This window comes from Capsicum annuum, chromosome 2, assembly GCF_002878395.1.
Source record: "Capsicum annuum cultivar UCD-10X-F1 chromosome 2, UCD10Xv1.1, whole genome shotgun sequence".
Classification (NCBI taxonomy): Eukaryota; Viridiplantae; Streptophyta; class Magnoliopsida; order Solanales; family Solanaceae; genus Capsicum; species Capsicum annuum.
The window spans coordinates 138,725,486-138,748,196 of record NC_061112.1 but is presented as its reverse complement, the minus strand read 5'-3'; the positions used below and the strand labels follow the sequence as shown (position 1 = coordinate 138,748,196).

The following is a 22,711-nucleotide window of genomic DNA, read 5'->3' as shown; positions in this document are numbered from 1 at the left end:
TGGGATAAACTTTTTTATTCTCTGACAGCAGATAAAATCACTTGGAATCTCCCTTGGTTCCCTTGGAGGCAATTCATACACAGTTCTGTCATTCGACCGTTCTTATTATTAATGGGTATTAGGGGTGTTCAACCATATGTTCCATTGAGAGTTTTACGTCAGCTTGGAAGACGTCAAATAATTCCTATTATGGAAAATATGATTGAGTTTGTATTTGAGGTCAAAAACAGAGATCTCACTTCCGGAGAAATTGGCCCAGCAGATTTGGGAAGGTTGTCGTATCATGGGGATTGAAACGATGGTCATAGAGCATGAGAAAGAGGAAATGCACCCAGATTACCGTGAATGGTTTGAAGAACAGTCGAGTCCACCAGTGAGAACAGAAAGATTGGTTAGGGGACCTATAGATCAGGAAGCTGCAATCAGGATAGGAATTGAGAGAGCCATGCGAGAACATCATGAGGTCAACCAAGCGTTGAGAGCATAATTAGAGCATGCCAGGGCAAAAATAGACGAACAACAAAGGGAATTTGCTGAAGAGAAAACTAAATCAGCAGATATTGAGGTTGCACTTCGGGGACAAATCAAACTGGCTACCACTAGAGGGTCACACGTTGCAGAACTTTCCTCATCTCGCCGACAGCAATTGCAAGAAGTTGAAAAGAACATGCAAGAACAAATTGATCGAGAGAGATCTCAGTGGATCCGTGAAAGAGGAATATTATTGCGAGAACAGTTGGAGGTTGCTTCTGCTCGTGAACAGCATGCAAGAGAGATGGTTGATTTTCGAGATCGACAGGCCTAGGAATGAGATCAGGCCTTCAGTTCCCTTCGAGGGAAGGTCCTCCGTATAGCACAGGATACTGCCAGAATGAGTTTGGATTATCAGCAGTTGGATCGTGAGGACTTTTTGGCACAAGTACCAGTTTTCGCACAACGTCTCACTACCTCATTGGAGGACATATACTTGAGTTTGGGAGGACATATTAAACCGAAGTCTCCTTGAATGGATAGTTGTTTTCTTTATTATAGCTTTTCATTTTCAGTTTTAAAACTTCTTGTTTAGATGTTATGTCTTTTAGTTTTATTTGTCAGATATCAGTTGGTAGGTCTTATCTTAGGATTTGGGTCGGTTATGTTGTTGTATTTATATTCGGGAATGTTATGAAGATGACTATTTATTTCTATATATATTACATATGTTTTACTTTACTTACTTTATTTATTTTCTTTAATAAAAATAATAATAATAAGAGACAAAACAATCATTTTGTTAAATTCCTCCCGAACTACGCAAGATATGATTTATGTCCTGGCATGATACGTAGGCAACCTTCCAAAGGGTTCGATCATAAATTTTGAAAAAAAAATATATATGCCTAGAAAAGCCGGGATGACACACAAAGCCTTCCATGATAGGTTGGAAAATGCATATAGAAGCATGACATATGATGTGACATTATAATGTGTTAAATATATAACACTCACCCGTTTGCTACTTGGTAACAGAAAGATAAAGTAATTGGTGGTTGGTTTGTGGTTTAAACTGGCATTACATCCATATAACACCAGATACAAGGGTAAAAGAAGAATGACTCGTAGAGAAGGTATATGGTTTGACAGTGAAGAAGAGCAAAATCAGTTGATTTCGCGGAAAGTAGCATCAATGGAAGAAATAAAGTCATTGAAACAACAGATGGCCGAGATGTACCAAGTTTGGTTGAATGGACAAGCCCCGCCTTCTTCAATCCCTGGACTTTCGACTTCAAATAATCCAAATTCTGCACAAGCTCAAACTAGTGATCCATTTTACCCACCAGGATTTCGCCCATTTGCTAATATGTCTGGAGTTGCTAGTACTTCTACCATGCATCCACCGAATTTGTCTGTCGCAAATAACCCACTTTTTACTTCTGTAGTACCAGCTACCACAGGTACTCAACCGAAAGCACCGAAGAATATGGGGAAACCAAGTCATTATATGTTGTATCCTCCTGAAATGACTTTCAAATCTCATAATTCATATTATCATGTTCATCAATGCGATACTCCTATCGTGATTGAGAAGATTTCCAAGAATGAGGAACAAGAGGAGATTGCTAGAAAAGTTAGAAGCTTGGAGCAGAGTATGAGAAATATGCAAGGTTAGATGGACCAAAAAGTGTTTTATACAAGGATTTATGTATGTTTTTGGATGTCCATTTGCCGCTAAGGTTCAAAATGCTAAAGTTTGACAAATATGAAGGTCACGGCGATCCTGTAGCTCATTTGAAAAAGTTTTGCAGTCAATTAAGGAGAGCAGGAGGAAAAGAAGAATTATTGATGGCTTACTTTGGAGAAAGCGTTACAGGGATAACTTCTGATGGTTCATGGACCAAGACATTTCCCTTTGGCACGTATGTGATAACATAGCTCGGGATTTCATTCAACAATTTCAATATAACATTGAGATAGTGCCAGATCACACTACGCTTGCCAACATGAGAAAAAAGATGACTGAAAGTTTTCGAGAGTATGCTGTTAGATGGAGAGAGCAAGCTTCAAGAGTCATACCATCGATAAAAGAATCTGAAATGATTGATATTTTTCTGCAAGCACAAGAGCCAGATTATTTCCATCATTTGCTCTCTATTATCGGAAGCACATTTGTCAAAGTTATTAAAGTTTGAGAGATGGTAGAAAATGGAATCAAGTTAGGAAATATTATCAGCCAGGCCTCTCTGAAAGCAACAACACAGGCAATTCAAAGTGGTACAAGAAGTTTCGGGGGAAAGAAAAGAAAAGAGGATGTAGCAACTGTCGTGACAGGTCCACGACAAAATTGGAGAGGTGCGTGTCAACCATACGTATAGAATCCATTATATTTCATTCCATCCCCTCAATATCCTATTTAAAATGCACAACTAAATTCTCGGGCTCCTTCTTACCCGCAGTGGCATGCACCAGCAATCCAAAATCATCCAATGGCCCCGCAAATTCAAAGAGGCCCTCCTAGGTCTAATTTTCAGCCTAGAGCAAAATTCAAAAGGGATAACATGGTAAAAGATAATTTCACTCCTATTGGAATATCTTACACCAGTTTATTTCATAGGCTGAGAAAAACGAATGTTCTAAACCTAATTGAGAGAAGGATCCCAAATCCTCCTTCGAAGAACTTGGACTATTTTAGAAAATATGAATACTGTTCTGATGCCCCAGGGCACGATACAGAGAAATATTGGTATCTAAAAAGAGTCATTCAAGAGTTGATAAATACCCAACAGATCATGGTAGAAAGTCCAGACGCTCTAAATGTCAATCAAAATCCGCTGTCAAATCATAATGAAACAAACATGCTTGAAGTGATACTCAGTGGTGAAGATGCTATGATTTCCTTTAAGCCGATTATTAAAATTAAAATTGATTCGAAAAAATCAGCAAATGCTATGGATTTGACAAAAAAAAAGCCTACAGAAGCGGAGGTAGTGATAACAAAACCCGAATCATCGAATGCTCCCTTAGTGGTGGGAAAAGAGATTTCAGAAAATATTGGGTCAAGTCAATATTTTCTTAAATCTCCCGTAGCTCCTATTGTTATTAAACCAATGTCACAGCTGCCTATGGTTGATACCAAGGCAGTCCCTTGGAATTATGATCGCGTTGTGGTGATGCACAAGGGGAAAGAAGTGACTGAAGATGTAGATGAAGTAGGGAGATTAACTCGATCTGGAAGATGTTATGCTCCAGTAGAGTTAAGAAAGAATAAACAAGGCGGTGAAGAACGAATGGCAGTCAAGAAGCCTGTCACTGATGAAGAAGCTGAAGAATTCTTAAAGAAAATGAAATTGCCAGAACATTCTGTTGTAGAACAGTTGAAGAAGACACCAACACATATTTTTTTGTTGTCTTTATTGATACATTCAGACGAACACTGCAAGGCTATAATGGAGATTCTTAATGAAGCATTTGTTCCCAGTGAGATTAGAGTGAATCAACTGAAAAAAGTTTTTGGAAGGATCCTTGAAGCAAATAAAATTACTTTCTCAGATGATGAATTGCCTATGGAAGGTACTGAACATAACAAAAGTCTGTGCATTTCTGTGAAATGTGAATATTCCATCGTCACTCGAGTGTTAATTGATGGAGGATCAGGCGCTAAAATTTGTCCTATGTCAACTTTTCAAAAGTTGAATGTTAATGTGGAAAGTATCCGACCTAATAATGTATGCGTCAAAGGCTTTGACGGATCAAAAACTGATGCCATTGGTGAAATAGACCACTAGCTTCAAAAAAATTTCTTTATTTTCATAAATTTCGTACCAAGTCAAATTAAGTTATTCTTTTTTAAACGGAGGAAGTAATATTTTCTTAACCAACAGAAATGTCAAATCAAATGCAACAAGTAAAGTCAATGAAAGAATGTAACAGAATGGAGAATTTGTAGGGATTAAATTGATTTTATTAAGTATTGTTGATATATTGTTGTATTTTATTGAAGACAAAAATATGACAATCAAATTTAGTTTTGCTCATTGAATATTGTATACTGAACATAGCATATGTTTATTAGATATATAATCAAATCTTTCTGTAATGATAGCGTTTGTTTCAAATTTTGTAATGATAGCGTTTGTTTCAAATTTTTATGATTGCTATATGAAGAGGTAATGTTATATATGTATACTAATAGTTGATGTTCATATCTCGTTTGGATGTTATAAATAAAAGTATGTAAAACTAAAAAAAGCATGAATATAAAAAAAAGCAAATATTAGTAGTTTTTTTATCGTAAAGTTATAAATAATTAGTGTGCACCATCTAAATACAATTTTTTTCTTTAATTTAGGTATTTATACTTGAAATTTATTGTGTGCTTGACATTAATATTTTAGTATTTTATTTTGTACATAATATATTTCTTACAAAATATTATGTTGTTATAGAGAAGTAATTTTTATAAAGAGAGTACTTCTATAGTAAACGTCTTTATTGTTATAGGTAGAATGTTATTATAGAAAAGTAAAATATAACATGAAAAATTAATTTCTAAAAATATCAAATTGATATAGTGAAATGCGGTTATGACTAACTTAATTTGTATATATATCTAACTGTATCAAAAAGTGCTTCCTTATTAATAAGCAGCAGTATTTTTAATGTAATGGAGAAATTGTTGGTACTAAATCGTTTTTATTAATAAGTGCTCATATTTACTTGTACTATATTGAAAAATGAAGATAGAAATGTGACTACTCAAAGTTTCTTCATTTTTATATAAGAAAAAATCATCACATTCAAATTTCAAAGGGTTTCTCATTTACTCGTATATATACTAAACTAGACACAAAGTTTATATAACATAAATAAATTTTGAAGTGTCAATTAAAATTTTGTATGATCTTTAAATATTTTAAATTATAAGGGGTCATTTGGTTGGAAAAGAGTTATCTCGAAATAATTAATTTCAGAATTAGTTATCCTGTGATTACCTGGGATAACTTATCCAGCATTCATATGGGTTAACTTATCCGATCACTATGTAAATGGTGGTATAAGTCATCCCGGTATTAACTAATACCTCCAACCAAATATAGGATAAAATAATCTTTCATCTTATCCCGAGACTACTTATCTCTTATACCTCACACCAAACGACCCCATATACAATACATTTTATATAGTTTTTAGATAGTACATGTTATTTTTATTATTTGAATTTATATGGCACTAATGTAATTTAGATAGTCAATCAAATTTTTTATATAATTTGTAGATGTTTGTACAATCTTTAAACTTTTTAAGTTGTTAATTAGTGCAATTTATGGTATATTTACATAATCTTCAAATAATTTATGTTACTCTCTATGTCTAATTTTATGTGAGATTGATGAAGTTTAGAGAGTCCATTAAATTTTTTACATATAGTTTTATATATTTTGAGTTGCTAATTATTATGATTTATAGCACTTTCTACAATTTTCAAATAATATCTCTACTCCTATCCCATGATTGTGATATTATATGGACGATTAATCAAATTTTATATGCTAATAATATTTTAAGTTATTAATTATGGTGATTTATGATTTTTTTACGTTATTTTTTAAATAATATCCCTATGTCCCAATTTATTTGACTGATAGAATTTTGAAAGTTAACATAGTTTTTTATGTTTGTCAAATATCTTAAATCGTTAATTCTTGTACTTTATAATAATTTTCGTTATGATACAACAAAAGTTTAATGACATGATATAAATACAACCTCGAATATATCCATTGTAATTCCACAAGTTAGGTCAGAATCATACAGTATAATAAATTTAAATAATAATAAAAATAAATATAAAATAAAGCACAAGAAGAAGATATTCTTAACTATACCCCCAACTCAGTCAGTATTCCCCCACCCCACCACACACGAACACTTTTTCTTCACTCGGCACATACACACACCACCACTACACTTTTCCTTCCACATTTTCCTCAGTTATCTCAAATCACACCTTCACTGTGTATTACTTAGGGGTGGGCATAGTATGGTATATACCGAATTATCATATCGAACTAAATTTTTTGATACCGTGATTTTTGATATCATGGTATTTGATATGGTATACATTTTAAATTTTTTTGGTGTATGGTATGGTATACGGTATTTACAAATGACATACCGAAATATCAAATATCATACCGAAGTATATATAGTTACATAAGTAACTTATATATACATACATACATATATATATATACATATATGTATTAGTATAAAAATGTTTAAACTTTGAAACTCTTGCTACTCTATCTTGATTGAAATATCTTTTTGGTGTAATTGACTAAATAAAGGAATTGTTTGTACTTTTTTTTCAATATTTCTACATGTGTAATGCATTTTTATGATACAACTAAGACATGCTTTTGAAAAGCCAAAGTAATAATACTCTAGTATACGAGTATATATTGTCAAAGTGAAACAAACTATGGTTACCGATTATCATATCGCAAAATACCGAAACCAAACATCAAAATACCGAACCATACCGAATTAATATGGTATGATAATGGTATGATGTTTTAAAATCCGAATATCGAAATTACCATACCGAAGTTTAAAATACCGTACCATACCATCCCACCCCTAGTATTACTGTGTGCAATTTCTCTCTAATCATATTTTTTGTGTGTTTAATTTCTCTCAACTCAAACTTTCACAGTGTGTTACTGTGTGATATTCCTTAAAATCACACTTTTTTTGTGTGTAATTATTCTCAAGTCTGGTGTGCTACGGTTGTTATTGGTACTGTTGCAGCCATGGTGGATGCGTTGTTTCTTTTGCTCTGATTTACTAATCTGAGCCATCGAAACTTTTCACTACCATAAATTCTCTATTTTCCGATCAAAAATTTCCGATTGAAAACAGTAGTCAAAAATTTTCGACTACTTCCGCCGAAAATCTTATTTTTTTTTTATTTTTTACAAAATATTTTTTCAATACTATTTGTCACAAAAACAGTCAGAATATTTAGCGACAAATTTTGTGAAATATATATTCCGACTACAGTAGTTGAAAATATAAATAATTAAATACATTATTCATTTAACTAAATTTTTAAATATATATTCCGACTACGGTAGTCGAAAATATAAATAATTAAATAAATATAATACTAAATATATAATCAGGTTCCTTATACGAAAATTAAATAATTATTTAAATAAATTATTAAATATATATTTCTGACTATTGTAGTCGAAAATACTAATAACTAAATAAAATTAATAAATAATAAAATATAACGATAGTCGTAAATGTAAATAATTAAATAAATATATTACTAAATGTATAATCAGTCCCTTATACAAAATTTTAAAAATAAGTAAAATAAATTATAATATATGACGAAAATAAAAATAATTAAATAAATATATTAGTATATATATAACGGACCCTTACAAGGAAATTAAATAATTATTTAAATAAATAATTAAATATGTATTTTCGACTATTGTAGTCAAAAATATAAATAATTAAATAAATATATTACTTAGTATATAACTAGACCCTTATACGAAAATTAAATAATTATTTAAACAAATGATTAAATATATATTTTCGACCACTGTAGTCAGAAATATTAAATAATTAAATCCAATAAAAATGTTCCAACTACAGTGATCAAAAATATAAATTAAATAATTAAATATATATTTTCGACCACTGTAGTCGAAAATCTTATAAATAATTAATTTAAATATATAATTTAATTATATTAAATATCTAACCGATTGAAGTAGTCGAAAACATTAAATAATTAAACATATTAAATCTCTACCAGACTGAAGTAGTCGATGTAACACCCCGTATTCAAGTATGTGTATTGGCGTATTCAAGTACGTGGAATTAATTTTTTTTATCTTATTTATACCGGAATTTTCCCGTCGATGGTTCTATGCGAAGGTTATTGAATAAGCTTTCCAATGATATAAAGATTTTCAAAAACAGATAGGTTTCGGATATAATCGAGCACGTTCAAAACTATAAAACGATGACCGAGATATTTGGGAATAGTAAATGTGCAGAAAAATTTCCTGCACACAAACTACTGAGGCCAGTCGAATTTTTGGGTCAACTTAGAATGATCATAACTCCCTTAATATAATGAACTGAGAGAGTTGTGAACTATGAAAAGAAAGATCTTTGAGTCTTCTTTCAAAGGAAATTGGTTTCATCCAAATCCAACGTCTGAGTAAGGAGTATACTCGTTTTACTTTAGCCTATCAAAGCAGATTTTTGGGGTCAACTTCAAACGACCATAACTCCTTGTACAGGACGAACTGGGTGACCTACTTTATATGAAATGAAATCCCTTTGAATTATCCTTCCAACGATGCCAATTTCACCCAAATCCGATATCAGAGCAAAGAGTTATGGTCGATCTACTTTAACTTATCAAAACAATCCACCAAAGGACAGATTTGACATTATTTAAATTTTAAAGGCATTTTGGTCATTTCCTATTATATTATGGAGGGGAATATGTGTATATATACATGTATTTGAGTTCAAAAACTCATTTTCATCATCAATCATTGAGGAAGAACAAACCCTAGTCAAATTTGACCTTTAAATTACTTTTGATTCAACCGTAGAAATTCCAAAGTAATCCGATAACTGCGTTTGTCATCTCGAGAGCTTCGAACGGCACCTATTATTTGTGCAAACAGGATTGCATAATCAAGAGGTGAATTCTAAGGTATGAATATTGTTTGCCTTTGTTTTTTTCCATATGTATATGTGTGATAGAGGATTATATGTATTGGTTGTTATTGAAAAGTGATGGAAATAGGGTTATGGACTATTTTCCATGGTTTGGTTATATTGAATTGTGGAAGATGGATATGGTAATTGAGTTATGGAAGGTGGATATGGTGATATACTATTGAATTGATGATTATTTATGTCTATGGCTCAATTTGGTTTAATGGATTGGTTGGAAGGATAAATGAATCCAAACTTGATATTGGAGAATGTTGTATGAATATGCATGGCATGTGAATGTAAGTGGAGTATAAGAGGGTTAAAGTGATACCCTTTATGGTGTAATTAAGACTTACTACTTAAACCACTAGTTTGGTGAATTCAAATAATTGAATTGTGACATTTGGTTGCTAATACTAGATTGCTATATATGTTCACTGTAGATAAGTAATCCGAAAAGACGGAAAGTCCATTTGGGACTAGTATTAAAGGTTGATAGTCAGGTATGTAAAGCATACTCTATACCATATCTTTGGCATGAAAGTGAACAATTGTTCTATTAAGAAAGTTTCCAAAGTGATTCAGTAACATGTGATCCATAATGGTTTTGTATGATGTCCTACGTTACCAATGAACTTGTTTCCACCCTACAAGATGTCAAGACATTCCAATACTTACTTGTTTTCCAAATCTTACATGTTTATTGCACTGATGAATGTCAGAAGGTATCCGGTTACTCAAACAAGATCCATGTGCTATTAATGACTCCAAAACGTTTTATTGATATACCAATAAGTTCCTACTTCATTGTTATGGCATTGATGACTCCAAAACACTTCATTGATGTGCCAATGAGTTCTTACTTCATTGTTATTGCATTGATGGTCTATTTATATGTCTCTTATTGATGTATCATTGTTTCAAAGTATCAAAAATGCGGTGGCGACCGAAATAACAATCTCACAGATTAGTTGAACTAAGTGATGGAAGTTCTCTCTTATCGGGTGGTATCCCAGTGGCATAAGCCTATCATGGGTCGATCCCTATTTATGTGTTTATGGGTGGTATCCCAAGGACATAAGCCTATCATGGGTCGATCCCAGTTGATATGTACTGGAGGCAGCCTAATGGTCACAGTACAGTACAGTAATGATTATAAAGATAATAAGAACGAAGGTAAAGTAATTGAATAAATACAATGTACAGGTTGTCACAACTTCTAGTAAGTGTGGTCCACTCCTATTACGATTTATTCACTTATTTCTGATTTCTATTGAGCTCCTATATCATATGTGATTATCTACTGCTTTGCATACTCAGTACATATTTCGTACTGACGTTCCCTACGGGGGACCTTCATTTCATGCTATAGGCACAGGTACCTCAGCTCATACACGGCACAAGTAGGAGCCAGGATATCCAGCTGCTTTTGGTGAGCTCCAGTTTGCTTCGGGGATTTTCGTATCATATCCAGTCACTTTTGGTATTGTATAGAAGTTATTTATATGGCGGGGTGTGTCCCGACCTTAGTTAAACTCTGTGTATTATCTAGAGGCTTTGTAGACCTAATGTACAGTCAAGGTGGTATTTTATTAATAGACGTGATGGCTCCAAAGGCCAAGTATTGTATATACATATATATGTATGCTCGAGCTTATACAGGTGATCATTTCCTTCATATGCGACATGATGCTGTCCGAATTTCGGGTTGTCATAAAGGTATGCATAGGAAGTATAAGGTTATAAGCTGGTTCTCCCGGGCCTCCTCGGTTACGGGTGCCAGTCTGCCCCAATAGGATTTAAGGCGTGACAGTCGAAAATTCACATTTAATATACACTAAATACACAGCTTTTCCAATTTACTCTCTCACTTTTTCTCTCTCTAAGCTAGGGCACACACGCAGTTCTCTCTCTTGGCTCTCTTCTCTCTACGTCTCTCTCTCTCAAAAATTGGCCATGAAGGTTGCGTCTCTCTCTCTCAAAAAGTGGTAACGACATCAATTTCTCTGATTCGAGGTAATTTTCACTTTCCATCACATTTGCTCTTTTTACCTTGAGATATGTACATTCTTTTCTCGGCTTCATGAGTGTTATTTTCAAAAAAATAAAAAAGATAATTTGGGTTTATCTGTTTTTAGATTTTGTTGTTTGAGATTTTTTAGTTTTGGGGTATTTTTTAATGTATTAATGTATATAGTGACCTGCATTTCTGTAAGATTGTTGTTTTGGAGTTTGTTTTTGTAAATCTCGATCTACTTGTATCGATGATTCATCAGCTCAGTGTAGTTATATTTGTTGAGTTCTTTGGAAATAAGTTGAATATGTATGTGTTTCTGTTCAGATCCAAATTTAGTACTTTACCAAAATGACAATGAGTAAGCCCATTATGCTTGTTTGCCTCGTTTAGTTACAGTAATGTGAATCCTTTTTCTAGTTGTTTGTCCATTGTGGGGGTGGAGGTAGAAGTTGATGTATGTATTCGGCCAAATTCAGTAGTTTTAGTTCAAACAGTGTGTTTGTATTAAGAAATTCACTAAATATATATATATATATATATATATATATATATATATATGAAAATTAAATTCATAATGCAGTCATTAACACTTTGTGTCACTATGATGCTACCCTAAAATTTTGAATTCATAAAGTTCAAATCTTGGCTCCATTTTTTATTGTGGATAATACAGTGAACGCTGTTTGTCCCAAACTCCTTTGGTTTAAGTTCCTATTAAATAGTTCTTTACACAAAGTTTAGTAATCTCCTTTCTCATTAAGGATAAAATGATTACCACTTGAAGTCTTAAAAGAAAGAAGCTCGTCGAAGTATTGTGTCAGTTGTTAAAATATGAACCATATCACCATGTGGAGCACAAGTGTTATCATTGTATAAGTTTCGTTTGCTCCTTTCCTGAGTATGCTGTACTGGCTTCTGAAAACTTCTAAGAGGCACATTTGTGAATTATGAATAAGATGGTTTTCAGTACATATCCATTATCTAGACATTGTGAAAAAAGTTTCACAAAGTTTGGAATCAGTTGAAGAGCACCGATGACTACTTGATGAAACTTAAATAAATTATAGCTTCATGTGGCATATGAAAAGTAGAAAGGCATGTTAATAAATATTAAATAGCATGGTTAAAGTTGATTTTGAGAATTTGGTTGATTACTATCTTAGAAAGGTAGATTGCTTATTTTTCACATATAAGGGCACATATAAGGGCTAAGACACTACTCAATTATCAAAAATTCATCGGTACCTTATCTGCTTGTCTCCCTTTTTACCTTTCTTTTATCTTGTTTGTGAAACTATCACATGGATTGAATTCCTTTCACTGATAAGAAAATTCTTCTTTTAATTAAAATATTCTATTGTTGTTGGCTGCTTTACTATGTTGTATTGAATTTCTTAGTTTTCTGTTTGTGTCGACTGCGCAGTAACATCTCTAAACAACCCTGATATTATTCTGTTTCTCTTCTCTATTATTATTGTCGCCGTTCTTGTGTAGATGAAAAATGAAGATCGCGCATGGATGTATAATAGACTTTATCCTATTCGTGCGGGGTTGAGGGAGGAATATAAAGCTGGGGTAGCTGAATTTATTGCTAAAGCAATGACATTTAATGATTTTCTTATTGAAGGGACAATTAGGTGTCCTTGTTGGAATTGCAAGTGTTGCAAGTTATTGAGTCCAGATGTTGTAACATTACATCTTTATTGGAAAAATTTTATGTTGCATTATACTGTGTGGACAGCTCGTAGAGAGAGTAGTGCTGCTAATAATTTTGCTTTTCAGAATTATGTTGAAAGTCCAATAAGATAGAATAATGTTGAAAGTTCACGATATACTGAGATGGTCAGGGGATCTCCAATACTCGAGCAGTCCTTCGTTATTTTCCAGTTCCTCTTCTACTTTGCAAACTATGGAATAAATGGAAGCGATGAAAAAGCAAATTGTGGAATTGACACAGAAACGTGCAGTTAACGATGCTAAGTTTGCTAAATTTGATAAATTGGAGAAGTTAGTTAAGAAGCACATGCCGCAAGTATTTCATGACGAGGAAGATAATGAATCTGATGATAATTAGAATGTAGTTATTGGTCTTGTTTTTGGTTGTGATATTTAGATATTTAAACTGTTTGATTTGATGTGTGTTTTGAACGGTTTAAAGTGATTGTAGTTATAAATTTTTATCGTGTTTGATCCTATTGTGAAAAATACATTAGTTATGTAGTTTATAATCTGAAAGCAGTGTAAGCTAATGCAATATAATAATTATTAAATAAATATTTATTAAATAATAATAATTATTAAATAATTATTTACTACTTTTCCGACTAAGTGGTAGAAATAATAATAATTATTAATTAATTATTTATTAAATTTCCTACTACAGTAGTCGTAATACTTATAATTATTAAATATTTATTTATTAAATTTTCGTCTACAGTAGTCGAAATAATTATAATTATTAAATATTCATTTATTAATTGTCCGACTACAGTAGTCGAAACAATTATAATTATTAAATAATTATTTATTAATTTTCTGACTACAGTAGTCGGAATAATTAGTATTATTAAATAATTATTTATTAAATTTTCTATTACTGTAGTCAGAATATTTATAATTTTTAAATAATTATTATTAAATTTTTGACTATAGTAGTCAGAATATTTATAATTATTAAATAAATATTTATTAAATATCCGACTATGTTTCAGACTAAAGTAGTCGAAAGTTTCTGACTACGGTAGTTGGAAATATTTTTTCGACAAGATATATTCCGAATACCTTCAAGCAGTCGGAACTACCTTAATTTTCGATCACTTTTCGACTACACTAGCCGTCGGAAATTTAATATTTTCTATTAGTGATGTTGCCTTTGTTGCTGGTAATTTTGACAATGGTGGTCGAGATTTTGGTGAAAAATGATGAAAAGAATAAGAATGAATAAGAAAGTAAATAAAAATTATTTTTTTAAAAAAACATGTGTAAAAATGAGATTGGCGCGTGTATTCACCGCCAGCCGCCAAAATTGGGTATAGCATTTCGAGAAAAAATTAAATCCACTTTAAAAAAGTCTAGGGGGATATTAGGACCCTCGCAAAGTTCAGTATATTCAACTGCAAATTCGATCAAAGTTCAGATATTTTTGTGAGTATTTTTCCCAAATAAATGATACTTATTTCACAATAAAATCTATATGATATTAACATGACAGGCAACGGGGGTTGTGAAATCAAAAGCTACCAATTTCTTTTTTTATTTCATTATTTTATTAAGTGGGGTCATTTAGGGTAACAGATTCGTCACATATTAGTTTATCATTTTACTGAAAATAGTTATCTTTTATCAATTGTCCATCTTACTACATTAAAAATTATTAATAATAATTTTTCACATTATACTTGCATTTAATTCTTATTGAAAGTGATTATCCGTTATTGTAAAGTTTTCAAGAAGTTTTGTAAGGGGTAAATTAGTAAAACTACTTATATTTATAATTTTTTAACAAGCGTTAAAAAAAAAGACTAATTAATATGAAACGGAGGAAGTATCACTGTATCAATAAAGAAAAGTAACCTTCTTTTTGGACGGATCAAAAATATTGTGTCACATAAAATGAGACGAAAAAAAAATATTTATTCATATTTGTTATTTAATCATGTATGTTGCGACTAAATTTTACACCCTCCGTTCATCTTTACTTGTTCATGGTATTAAAAATAATGTCTAAAAATATTTGTTTAATTTAAAAAATCAATGTATTATTTATCCATTTGTGTCCGTTATGTCCTTGGTATTAAATATTATTCCTTATTCAATACTTTTTTTAAAGCATTAAATTTAGTAGACGTTTGACCATGAAAATCATAATTTTTTGGAGTTAGAATTGTATTTGATCGTGAATATTAGTTGGAGTTGTTTTAAAATTTTTGTGAGAGAAGTTTCACTAATTTTCACTTTTACAAATACAACTTGAATTCTTAGGATAAATACCATTTTTAGAATAACGTGAAAAAAATAAAAATAAAGGTAAAAAATTCTTACAGCCAAACGAAGTAACTCAAAAGGTGATATAGTAAAATTTCTTCTATTATTTATTATTTTTAAGCTAAATGTCAAGTTAATAGTGAATAGATATTATTGAACGAAGAAAGTATCATATTATTATGTAAAAAAAAAACTACTCTTTCCGTCTCATTTACTTGGCCTTTTATAAAAATAATTATTTTAACTCACTTATCTAATTTTTGAATTCAAGAGAAGCTTATCATTTTATTTTATTTTTTGTAATAATACATTTATCAATAAATGACATGAAGTGTTAGTGTCAAAATTTAATTTTCAACACATAATTAAAAATATTAATATAATAAAATAAGTTCTTAATAAATATTTTCTTAATTCCGTCAAGTCATTAGGGGCAACGAAAGAAGTATTAAAAAAGATATTTCAATATATACACACACATGTTTTCCAAGAATTTTATCAAAACTTGTGTTTCTTTTCTCGATAATTAAGCAAGTAATCAAGGTCAACTGCTCAAATTAACAATTCGGCGGCCATTAGAGACAGCCCATGTTACCAATCATCTACTTTAAATTCTTTTCAAAATTCATGAACCAAATATGGATATAATGTAATTAACTGGTAAGCAGGTTTATCTGTTAAAAATCTTATTCATGAAAGGACAAAAAAGAATCTGTATAAATAGCTTAGATTAATAGAATTATGATGGTAATATTTTAATGAGGAGGTCGAATCAGGAACTGCCACACACTCACATATATATAATCATTTTATTATATTAAATGAACCAGTCACAGTTAGATTCTGTATCAAGTCTGTTAGGTCCCTCATAATTCTTTGTTTGAGATGGACACTCCATGTTATCATGTTCATTGGTTACAAAGCTGATATTTTTTAATAATTCATGGACCGACTTCGACTTGGATAATGTATTATATAAGTTTTGTAACCAGTAATGTAGCAATTATTGATGAAAATTCATAAACATTACTTAGCAGCTCTCTGTAATCAGGGAAAATTTTAGTATGTTTAGATCCTAAGGATATTTTGGGACATTACGCTCTCTAGGAGTAATGAAATCTAAAGACGTGAAAGGAAAAAATAAACAAATAAGCTACGAAAACTAATCAGCAAGTACAAATAACACCCCTTTTTTATTTCTGAGAATGGTGACAGAGTTGGTCGAGTAAGGAATCTCTTAAATGAGAAATTATGATTCGATATTATTTGTGTGCATTTTTCTATTGAGCTCGTTACACACACACAAAAAAAAAAAAAAAAGTTAGTGTACTTTACATTTCTTGGATAGTCCACGGAGATGTATAAGAGATGTTTACAATATACAAGTACAAGAGATGTATATTTCTTCGTATTATTTCCTCTTAATTAAATTTGCTAGATCGAAATAGCCAATATAAAATCCGATCCTTAATTAAGGATGCGATTAGATAGATGGAAATTATTTAATTTTATTCAAATATTATAAAAATATAAATTCCTGACAAGACATGCTTCTACTTGAATAAATCGTACACAATACCAAATCTAATTAATCAGGGCAGAAAGTACCTAAACGTTGTCTTTTCACTTCGGCCAAACATTAATTAGTAAAGATCATACAAAGGGACCAACATAAAGCTACCCTACTAAGCAAATTAAATTTGTAGATGCACCAAATAAAAGTAAGTTGACAAATATAAAGAAGTAATTATGTTAACCAATTGGTAGGCTAGGTACATCCAAAGTGTGTGTATAGTAAAAGTCAGGCACTTGGCCCCACTTTTTAGTTACTTGAAAGAAACAATGACTGCATCCTCCAGTACCAACAGCTTTTAGTGCAATCCGTTACACCTAGCACGTTCAGATTTGATACTCTCTTTAAAACTAGTTGGCTTCACCGTGCTATCTACGATTTAATATTACTCCTTAAAATTTTTACGTAACGCATAATTTTATCATTTAATTAAAATTTTTATTTATTTAATTGATAAATTTTAAGTTAGACATATATTATTATATTTAGATTGATGAAATTTATATAGCAATATTTTAAGTTGTTCAAATTTTTATGACATTGATAGTCAATTATATTTTAAAAATAACTTAAATTTTTAATTATTGTGATTTACTAATTAGAAGTGACGTAGTAAAACTATTATAAAATATACTTGTGAAATTTTTTTTAAGTGGTCACATATAAGACGTCAAGTCGATTTAAAATATCAAAAATTAATTTATCATTTTATGTCTATTTTATTTTTTTAATTAAATATTATTAATTTTTTAATAATTAAATGACTTATAATAATTAATTATGGATAATATAATAAAATTACGGTTGAAACAATCATGTCATAAATATATACTTTTGTTTTCTATTAAATATTATTAATTTTTTAATACGTAAATGACTTATAATAATTACTTAGGTGTAATATAGTAAAATCACGATTGAAGCAGTTGAAGCAAACATGTAAATGACTCATAATAATTACTTAGGAGTAATATAATAAAATCATGATTGAAACAGTTGAAGCAGACATGTCGACCATGAGCAGCCGCTTCAGCTACTTATTGTGACTCATTGTATAGGATAAAAAAATACGTTCTTTTTAATTCATTTTAAAATATATTTTTTTTGTAATACTTTAATTTTAATTTTTTATATGACATATTTAAAAATATAAATATAAAAATGGCATGGAGGCATAAAGTTTAATGGGTTGCTTTGATATCGTTGATATAACTCGAAGAAACCACACCTAAAAGAAGCTAGCTATTGAGGTTGAAAAGTTAAAAATTAAATATGCCCCATATATATCAACCTCCCATTTAGCTGATGTGAGAATGAGACTCAAGTCACATTTTTTGCAATGATTTTATAATATGTATTTTTTTAATTTAATTTTTTTTTGGATAATTATTGACATTTTATTAATCACCAAGTGTGTATTTACAAAGTTAAAGTCGGGCTAACACAATCTATTTTCTACTTTGAAAATTACTAGTGTTATGACTCATACAAATGTAATAATTCTAAAATCTGCACCCGACTAATTTCAATCTAATTGTCGGTACTGCAAGCACATGCCAAACTTTTTGCAATACTAGTCTCAGATGTTTTCGTATTCTCAAGTACTCGACAGTTTCTTTCCTTCCATTCAACATAAATGAACTTAGTATATATCAGCTTCAAAGTTTTTGCTAAGTGAGTCTTGTCTTTTGTCTTTAGCAATATTAACTGATGCATTTCATCCAAGACTGTACTGACGGAATTGTAATCTGCAGTCCAAATTGCCCATGTGAAAGGGCATTAGCAATTATATGTTTTGCACAACAAACACACAGTATATCCATCACCATTTCCCATTTCAACAATATGTCCACCGTAAGCAATCAACCTTGTACTTGGAATCATAGAGTGAATGTAACTTTTGATTTTTCTACCTTGTGAAACATTAATCCTCTCTAAGGTACTTTATAGTCTTCTTCTAATAATTTAAGATAAAGCTGTCGAATAACACTTTCTTTGCCCCCATGTGGTTTTTTATTTAGTTTTCAAACATTTAAATTTCAAATTTATAATATTAAATTATCTAATTTAATTTAGTTTTAAGGATTAATTAAATTAACTTCCGTGAAGCAGCACATGACAAATAAAATGAATCAGGGAATAAATTCATAACAATGTGATTTGAATTAATTTAACTTTAACCATTTGGGTAAATTATACTCTGTCAATTTTAATTTATGCATTTTAATTACTTTTAAAAAGCCAAAGAATATTTTATAATTTTATCATAACCTTTTATGTAGTTTTTACTTTAAAAAAAAAAAACAAAATTCATCAGAGTGGATGCTAAAATGAAGGATCTGTAAATTTGATATCAAAAAATAGAAGTTTCATGCTTTAGTTTACATCAAATATTAGCTAATTTAAGGAAACGTTATATATATACATAAGTTAACTATACATTAATACATAAAATTCCTATTTTGAAAAGTAATTAGAGAAATTCCATATTAATTACATAAAATTCTTTACTTTTATCTTTTCTCTCTCATCCGCCTCATACATTGTAAACTACCATATTGTGCTCCTCATACATTGTAAACTACTATATTTTGCTCCATTTTTGTGTTCTGTTTTTTATTTCATATCCGGGCTTCTTTGTTTACATCTTGAATCAAGCTAACGTGATCTGGGGAGTTTCAAATTTTTCAGTTATCAACCATTAACTGAACAAAGTTCACTTTCTTCATTTAATTTAAGGATTATTTTTTTTTAACTTTACCAAATTAAATTTGGATTCGATTTTTTCTTTGTTGTATGTATGTACTTATCAAAGTATCCGCTTTTGTAAGTCAATACCATTGTGAGAGTTGAACGTTTTCATATTTTAAAAAATTGGTTAATCCGTAAAGTATAAACTTTGCAATGGAGTCTGATCCTACCTTTAGTTTAGAATATAGTCAGTTAAATCCTCAAGAACAAACTATTTTTATTGTTGGTTTTGTTCCTAATTCTTTTGATTATGAAGAACCCAAATTCGCAGAAAATCGATCGAAGCACTGAGTAACAATGAAGAAATTAAGGGAAGTTGCCGATTCAAGTTCAAACAAGAAAACTCCAAAATCGTCAAGTAAGAAGAGGTTTATGATTCTAAACGACCACGTCTGTCGAAGGTATAGTTTTCATTATAATATGTATAAGCAACACTATTCTATGTATGAGATTTCATTATACACTTGTTAAGATATGTCCAGAATTGTATAAGGTTTACACATACATGTAAAACTGTATAAGATTATATTATGACTCGTTTTATGTTGTCTTTTTTTTTTTGTTTTGACAGGTTGATTCTATGTATAAGATTTCATTATACATTTGTTAAGATTATATAGTGAATTATATAAGGTTTACATATACATATGAAATAGTATAAGATTATATTATAACTTGTATAAGGTTTACACATACATATGAAACTGTTGTATCAGGTTGTCTTTTATTTCTTTTGACAGCTTGCTTCTATGTATAAGATTTCATTATACATTTATTAAGATTATATGGTGAATAGTATAAAGTGAACACGTACATGTGAAACTGTATTAGATTATATTTATTACTTATATAAGGTTTACACATACATGTGAAATTGTTGTATCATGTTCTCTTTTATTTTGTCTTGGTAGTCTTCTTCTATTTATAAGATTTTATTATACATTTATTCATATTATGTAGTGAATTGTATAAGGTGTAAACATACACCTTAAATTGTATAAGATTATATTATGATGATATTTCGCCATTACCGCAGCAAGAGTAGCTTTGTCTTTGTAAAGCTGATCAACCTTTATTTTGGTGTTCTTGCAATCAGTAATGAAGTTTTTCACTTCAAATTCTGAAACGTATAAGGAATACTGATTTTGCGTTTCAACTACTGTTAACGCACGCGCATCAGAATCAGTTCCTTCAATACAAATAACAACACTGGTTTCACGATCGAACTCTATCTCTTATTTGACTTTTTAAACGTTGAAACACACAAAGGATAGTTCACAAATCCTGAAAATTTTCTCTTCATCGATATTTAATTCCATAACAATCGTTGAGATCAATTTCAAAAATGTTAAACTTTCTGAAACAACAATACCATCACTTTTGTATTGTTCATAAAGAATTTTGGACTGGCAAGAACCCAAATACCACATAAGATTTTTGCAGAGTGCTTCCTTCCATTTAAATTGCGATTGGTTAGAGAAGAAATTCTCTCAAATTCTTATACTATGTTAAAATGTCTGACAAGTTCGATTCAAAAGCTAGATCAACCAAACAATTTAGCGAATCCAACCTTCAGCGAGATTAATGAAGTGATCTCAAGATTTGAATCTTTTAAATCCATAATGTAAAAATCAAAATCATACAATTTCAACCATAGGAAAAAGTAAAGATTTTGCTGGCCACTCTTTATTTTCAACCATAGGAAAAAGTAAAGATTTTCCTGGCCACTCTTTATTTTACTTTAAAATAAAAATCAAAGGAAGAAAAGAGTACCACATGCATAGAACAAAGATATTTGTCGAGTACTGCAATTATGAAAATTGAAATTCATGTTAGTAATTCAGTTATAATAATCAGCATGTACAAATACAAGGTAGATACCCTAATCAAATAGGGTTAACAAAGAAAATCTAACTAATTTTTCTCTTTTTTGTTTTTTCCCTTTTTAATCTCTCTGTGCCTCGCAAATTAGACTCGTGATTCGAAGGTCACAAATTCACGCATATAATAAAATCTTTGTAATTCGATCCTTCTTCACGTAATTCACGCATATAATAAAATCTTTGTAATTCGATCCTTCTTCACGTAATGCAAGCAGTTTTAGTGCATCGAACTGACTTTTCTAGCCTCACAAAATGTACAAAAGGCGGCTTCGAATTGTAAATCCAACGACGGAGAGAGCTACCAGCACTGATCTGTCTCCCAGTTCCGGGGAGTATACCCGGTAAATCCCGACATTACTGAAGGAGAACATCCGCCGGAGTACAAATTAACGCTCCGGCGGCGCAGCCGGTAAAGGCGGCGGCGATCATAATCAGCACGTTTCTCCGGATCCGATAGCGTGGAATAAGCAGCATGAATCTTCATAAAATCGTCCGCTGATGAGTCTTTCTGATCAATCGCCGCCACATCGGGATGACAAACTCTAGCTAGTCTCCGGTAAGCTGCCTTGATCTCCTGGATCGTAGCGCCCATCGGAATTCCGAGAATCTCGTAAAAACACGACGGAGAAGCATGGACAAGGTTAGAAGGCAACGGCGAGTACCTTGAATCCGGTGACGTGGCAGATTCGGTTTCGACGGAAGCGCAGGTCGCGGCGTCGGCGGCGGCGGCGGCGGTGGTGGTGAAGTAACCGGACTGCCGGAATCTGACGGAAGACGGTGATATAATAGAATTGTCGCCGGAGGAAAATAGATTCACCAGCGGCGGGGGGATTTGAAGGAATGAATGAGTGGAAGTAGATATCATGGGCATGGTTAGTTTTAACTTTTTTGTGGAGTGTAATGAGTCAAATAAGAAAGGAAGCATAAGGGTTATATAGAAGAATGGGATGAACTTTACTCCCATACTCTGTTTAGAATATGAGGAAATAATTTATTAAGTTTTATATTCTATTTTATGTGTTATTTTTCAGATTTTAAGAGTAAAATAAATTTCTTTTTTATCATAATTTTTTATATGTTTTTTTAAAATTTAATATTATAGTAATAATTATAATTTATAATATTTTTTATATAATTTTTTAATATATATAAATTTTATTTTGAAAAAAAATAAAAAATTTGTGTTCAAATTTACAATCAAACGTAAATTATTTGATTCTTGAATAATAAAAAGTGTACAGACAAATTAGTTATTGATTCATTTCA

The 22,711-nt window shown here is 30.9% G+C and overlaps 1 protein-coding gene across 2 annotated transcripts; it reads right to left on the bottom strand.

The window, feature by feature from the left end:
* Positions 1–21,373: 21,373 nt before the first annotated feature.
* LOC107859879 (chaperone protein dnaJ 11, chloroplastic) lies at positions 21,374–22,451 on the bottom strand. Of its 2 annotated transcripts, XR_007052445.1 has the most exons (2): positions 21,624–22,370; positions 21,374–21,576 (listed from the first exon to the last, which is right to left on the bottom strand). XR_007052445.1 is itself a non-coding variant. In XM_016705024.2 (1 exon), the coding sequence occupies exon 1, from the start codon at positions 22,407–22,409 to the stop codon at positions 21,744–21,746; it is 666 nt and encodes a 221-aa protein (XP_016560510.2). In that variant the 5' UTR covers positions 22,410–22,451; the 3' UTR covers positions 21,374–21,743. The 2 variants fall into 2 exon arrangements, 1 of the variants encoding a protein (XP_016560510.2); XM_016705024.2 differs by having other exon boundaries at positions 21,374–22,451.
* Positions 22,452–22,711: the final 260 nt, after the last annotated feature.

Bases quoted from the DNA above. Each gene is read 5' to 3' on its own strand.
- LOC107859879 (XM_016705024.2), bottom strand. From the start codon at position 22,409: ATGGGAGTAAAGTTCATCCCATTCTTCTATATAACCCTTATGCTTCCT.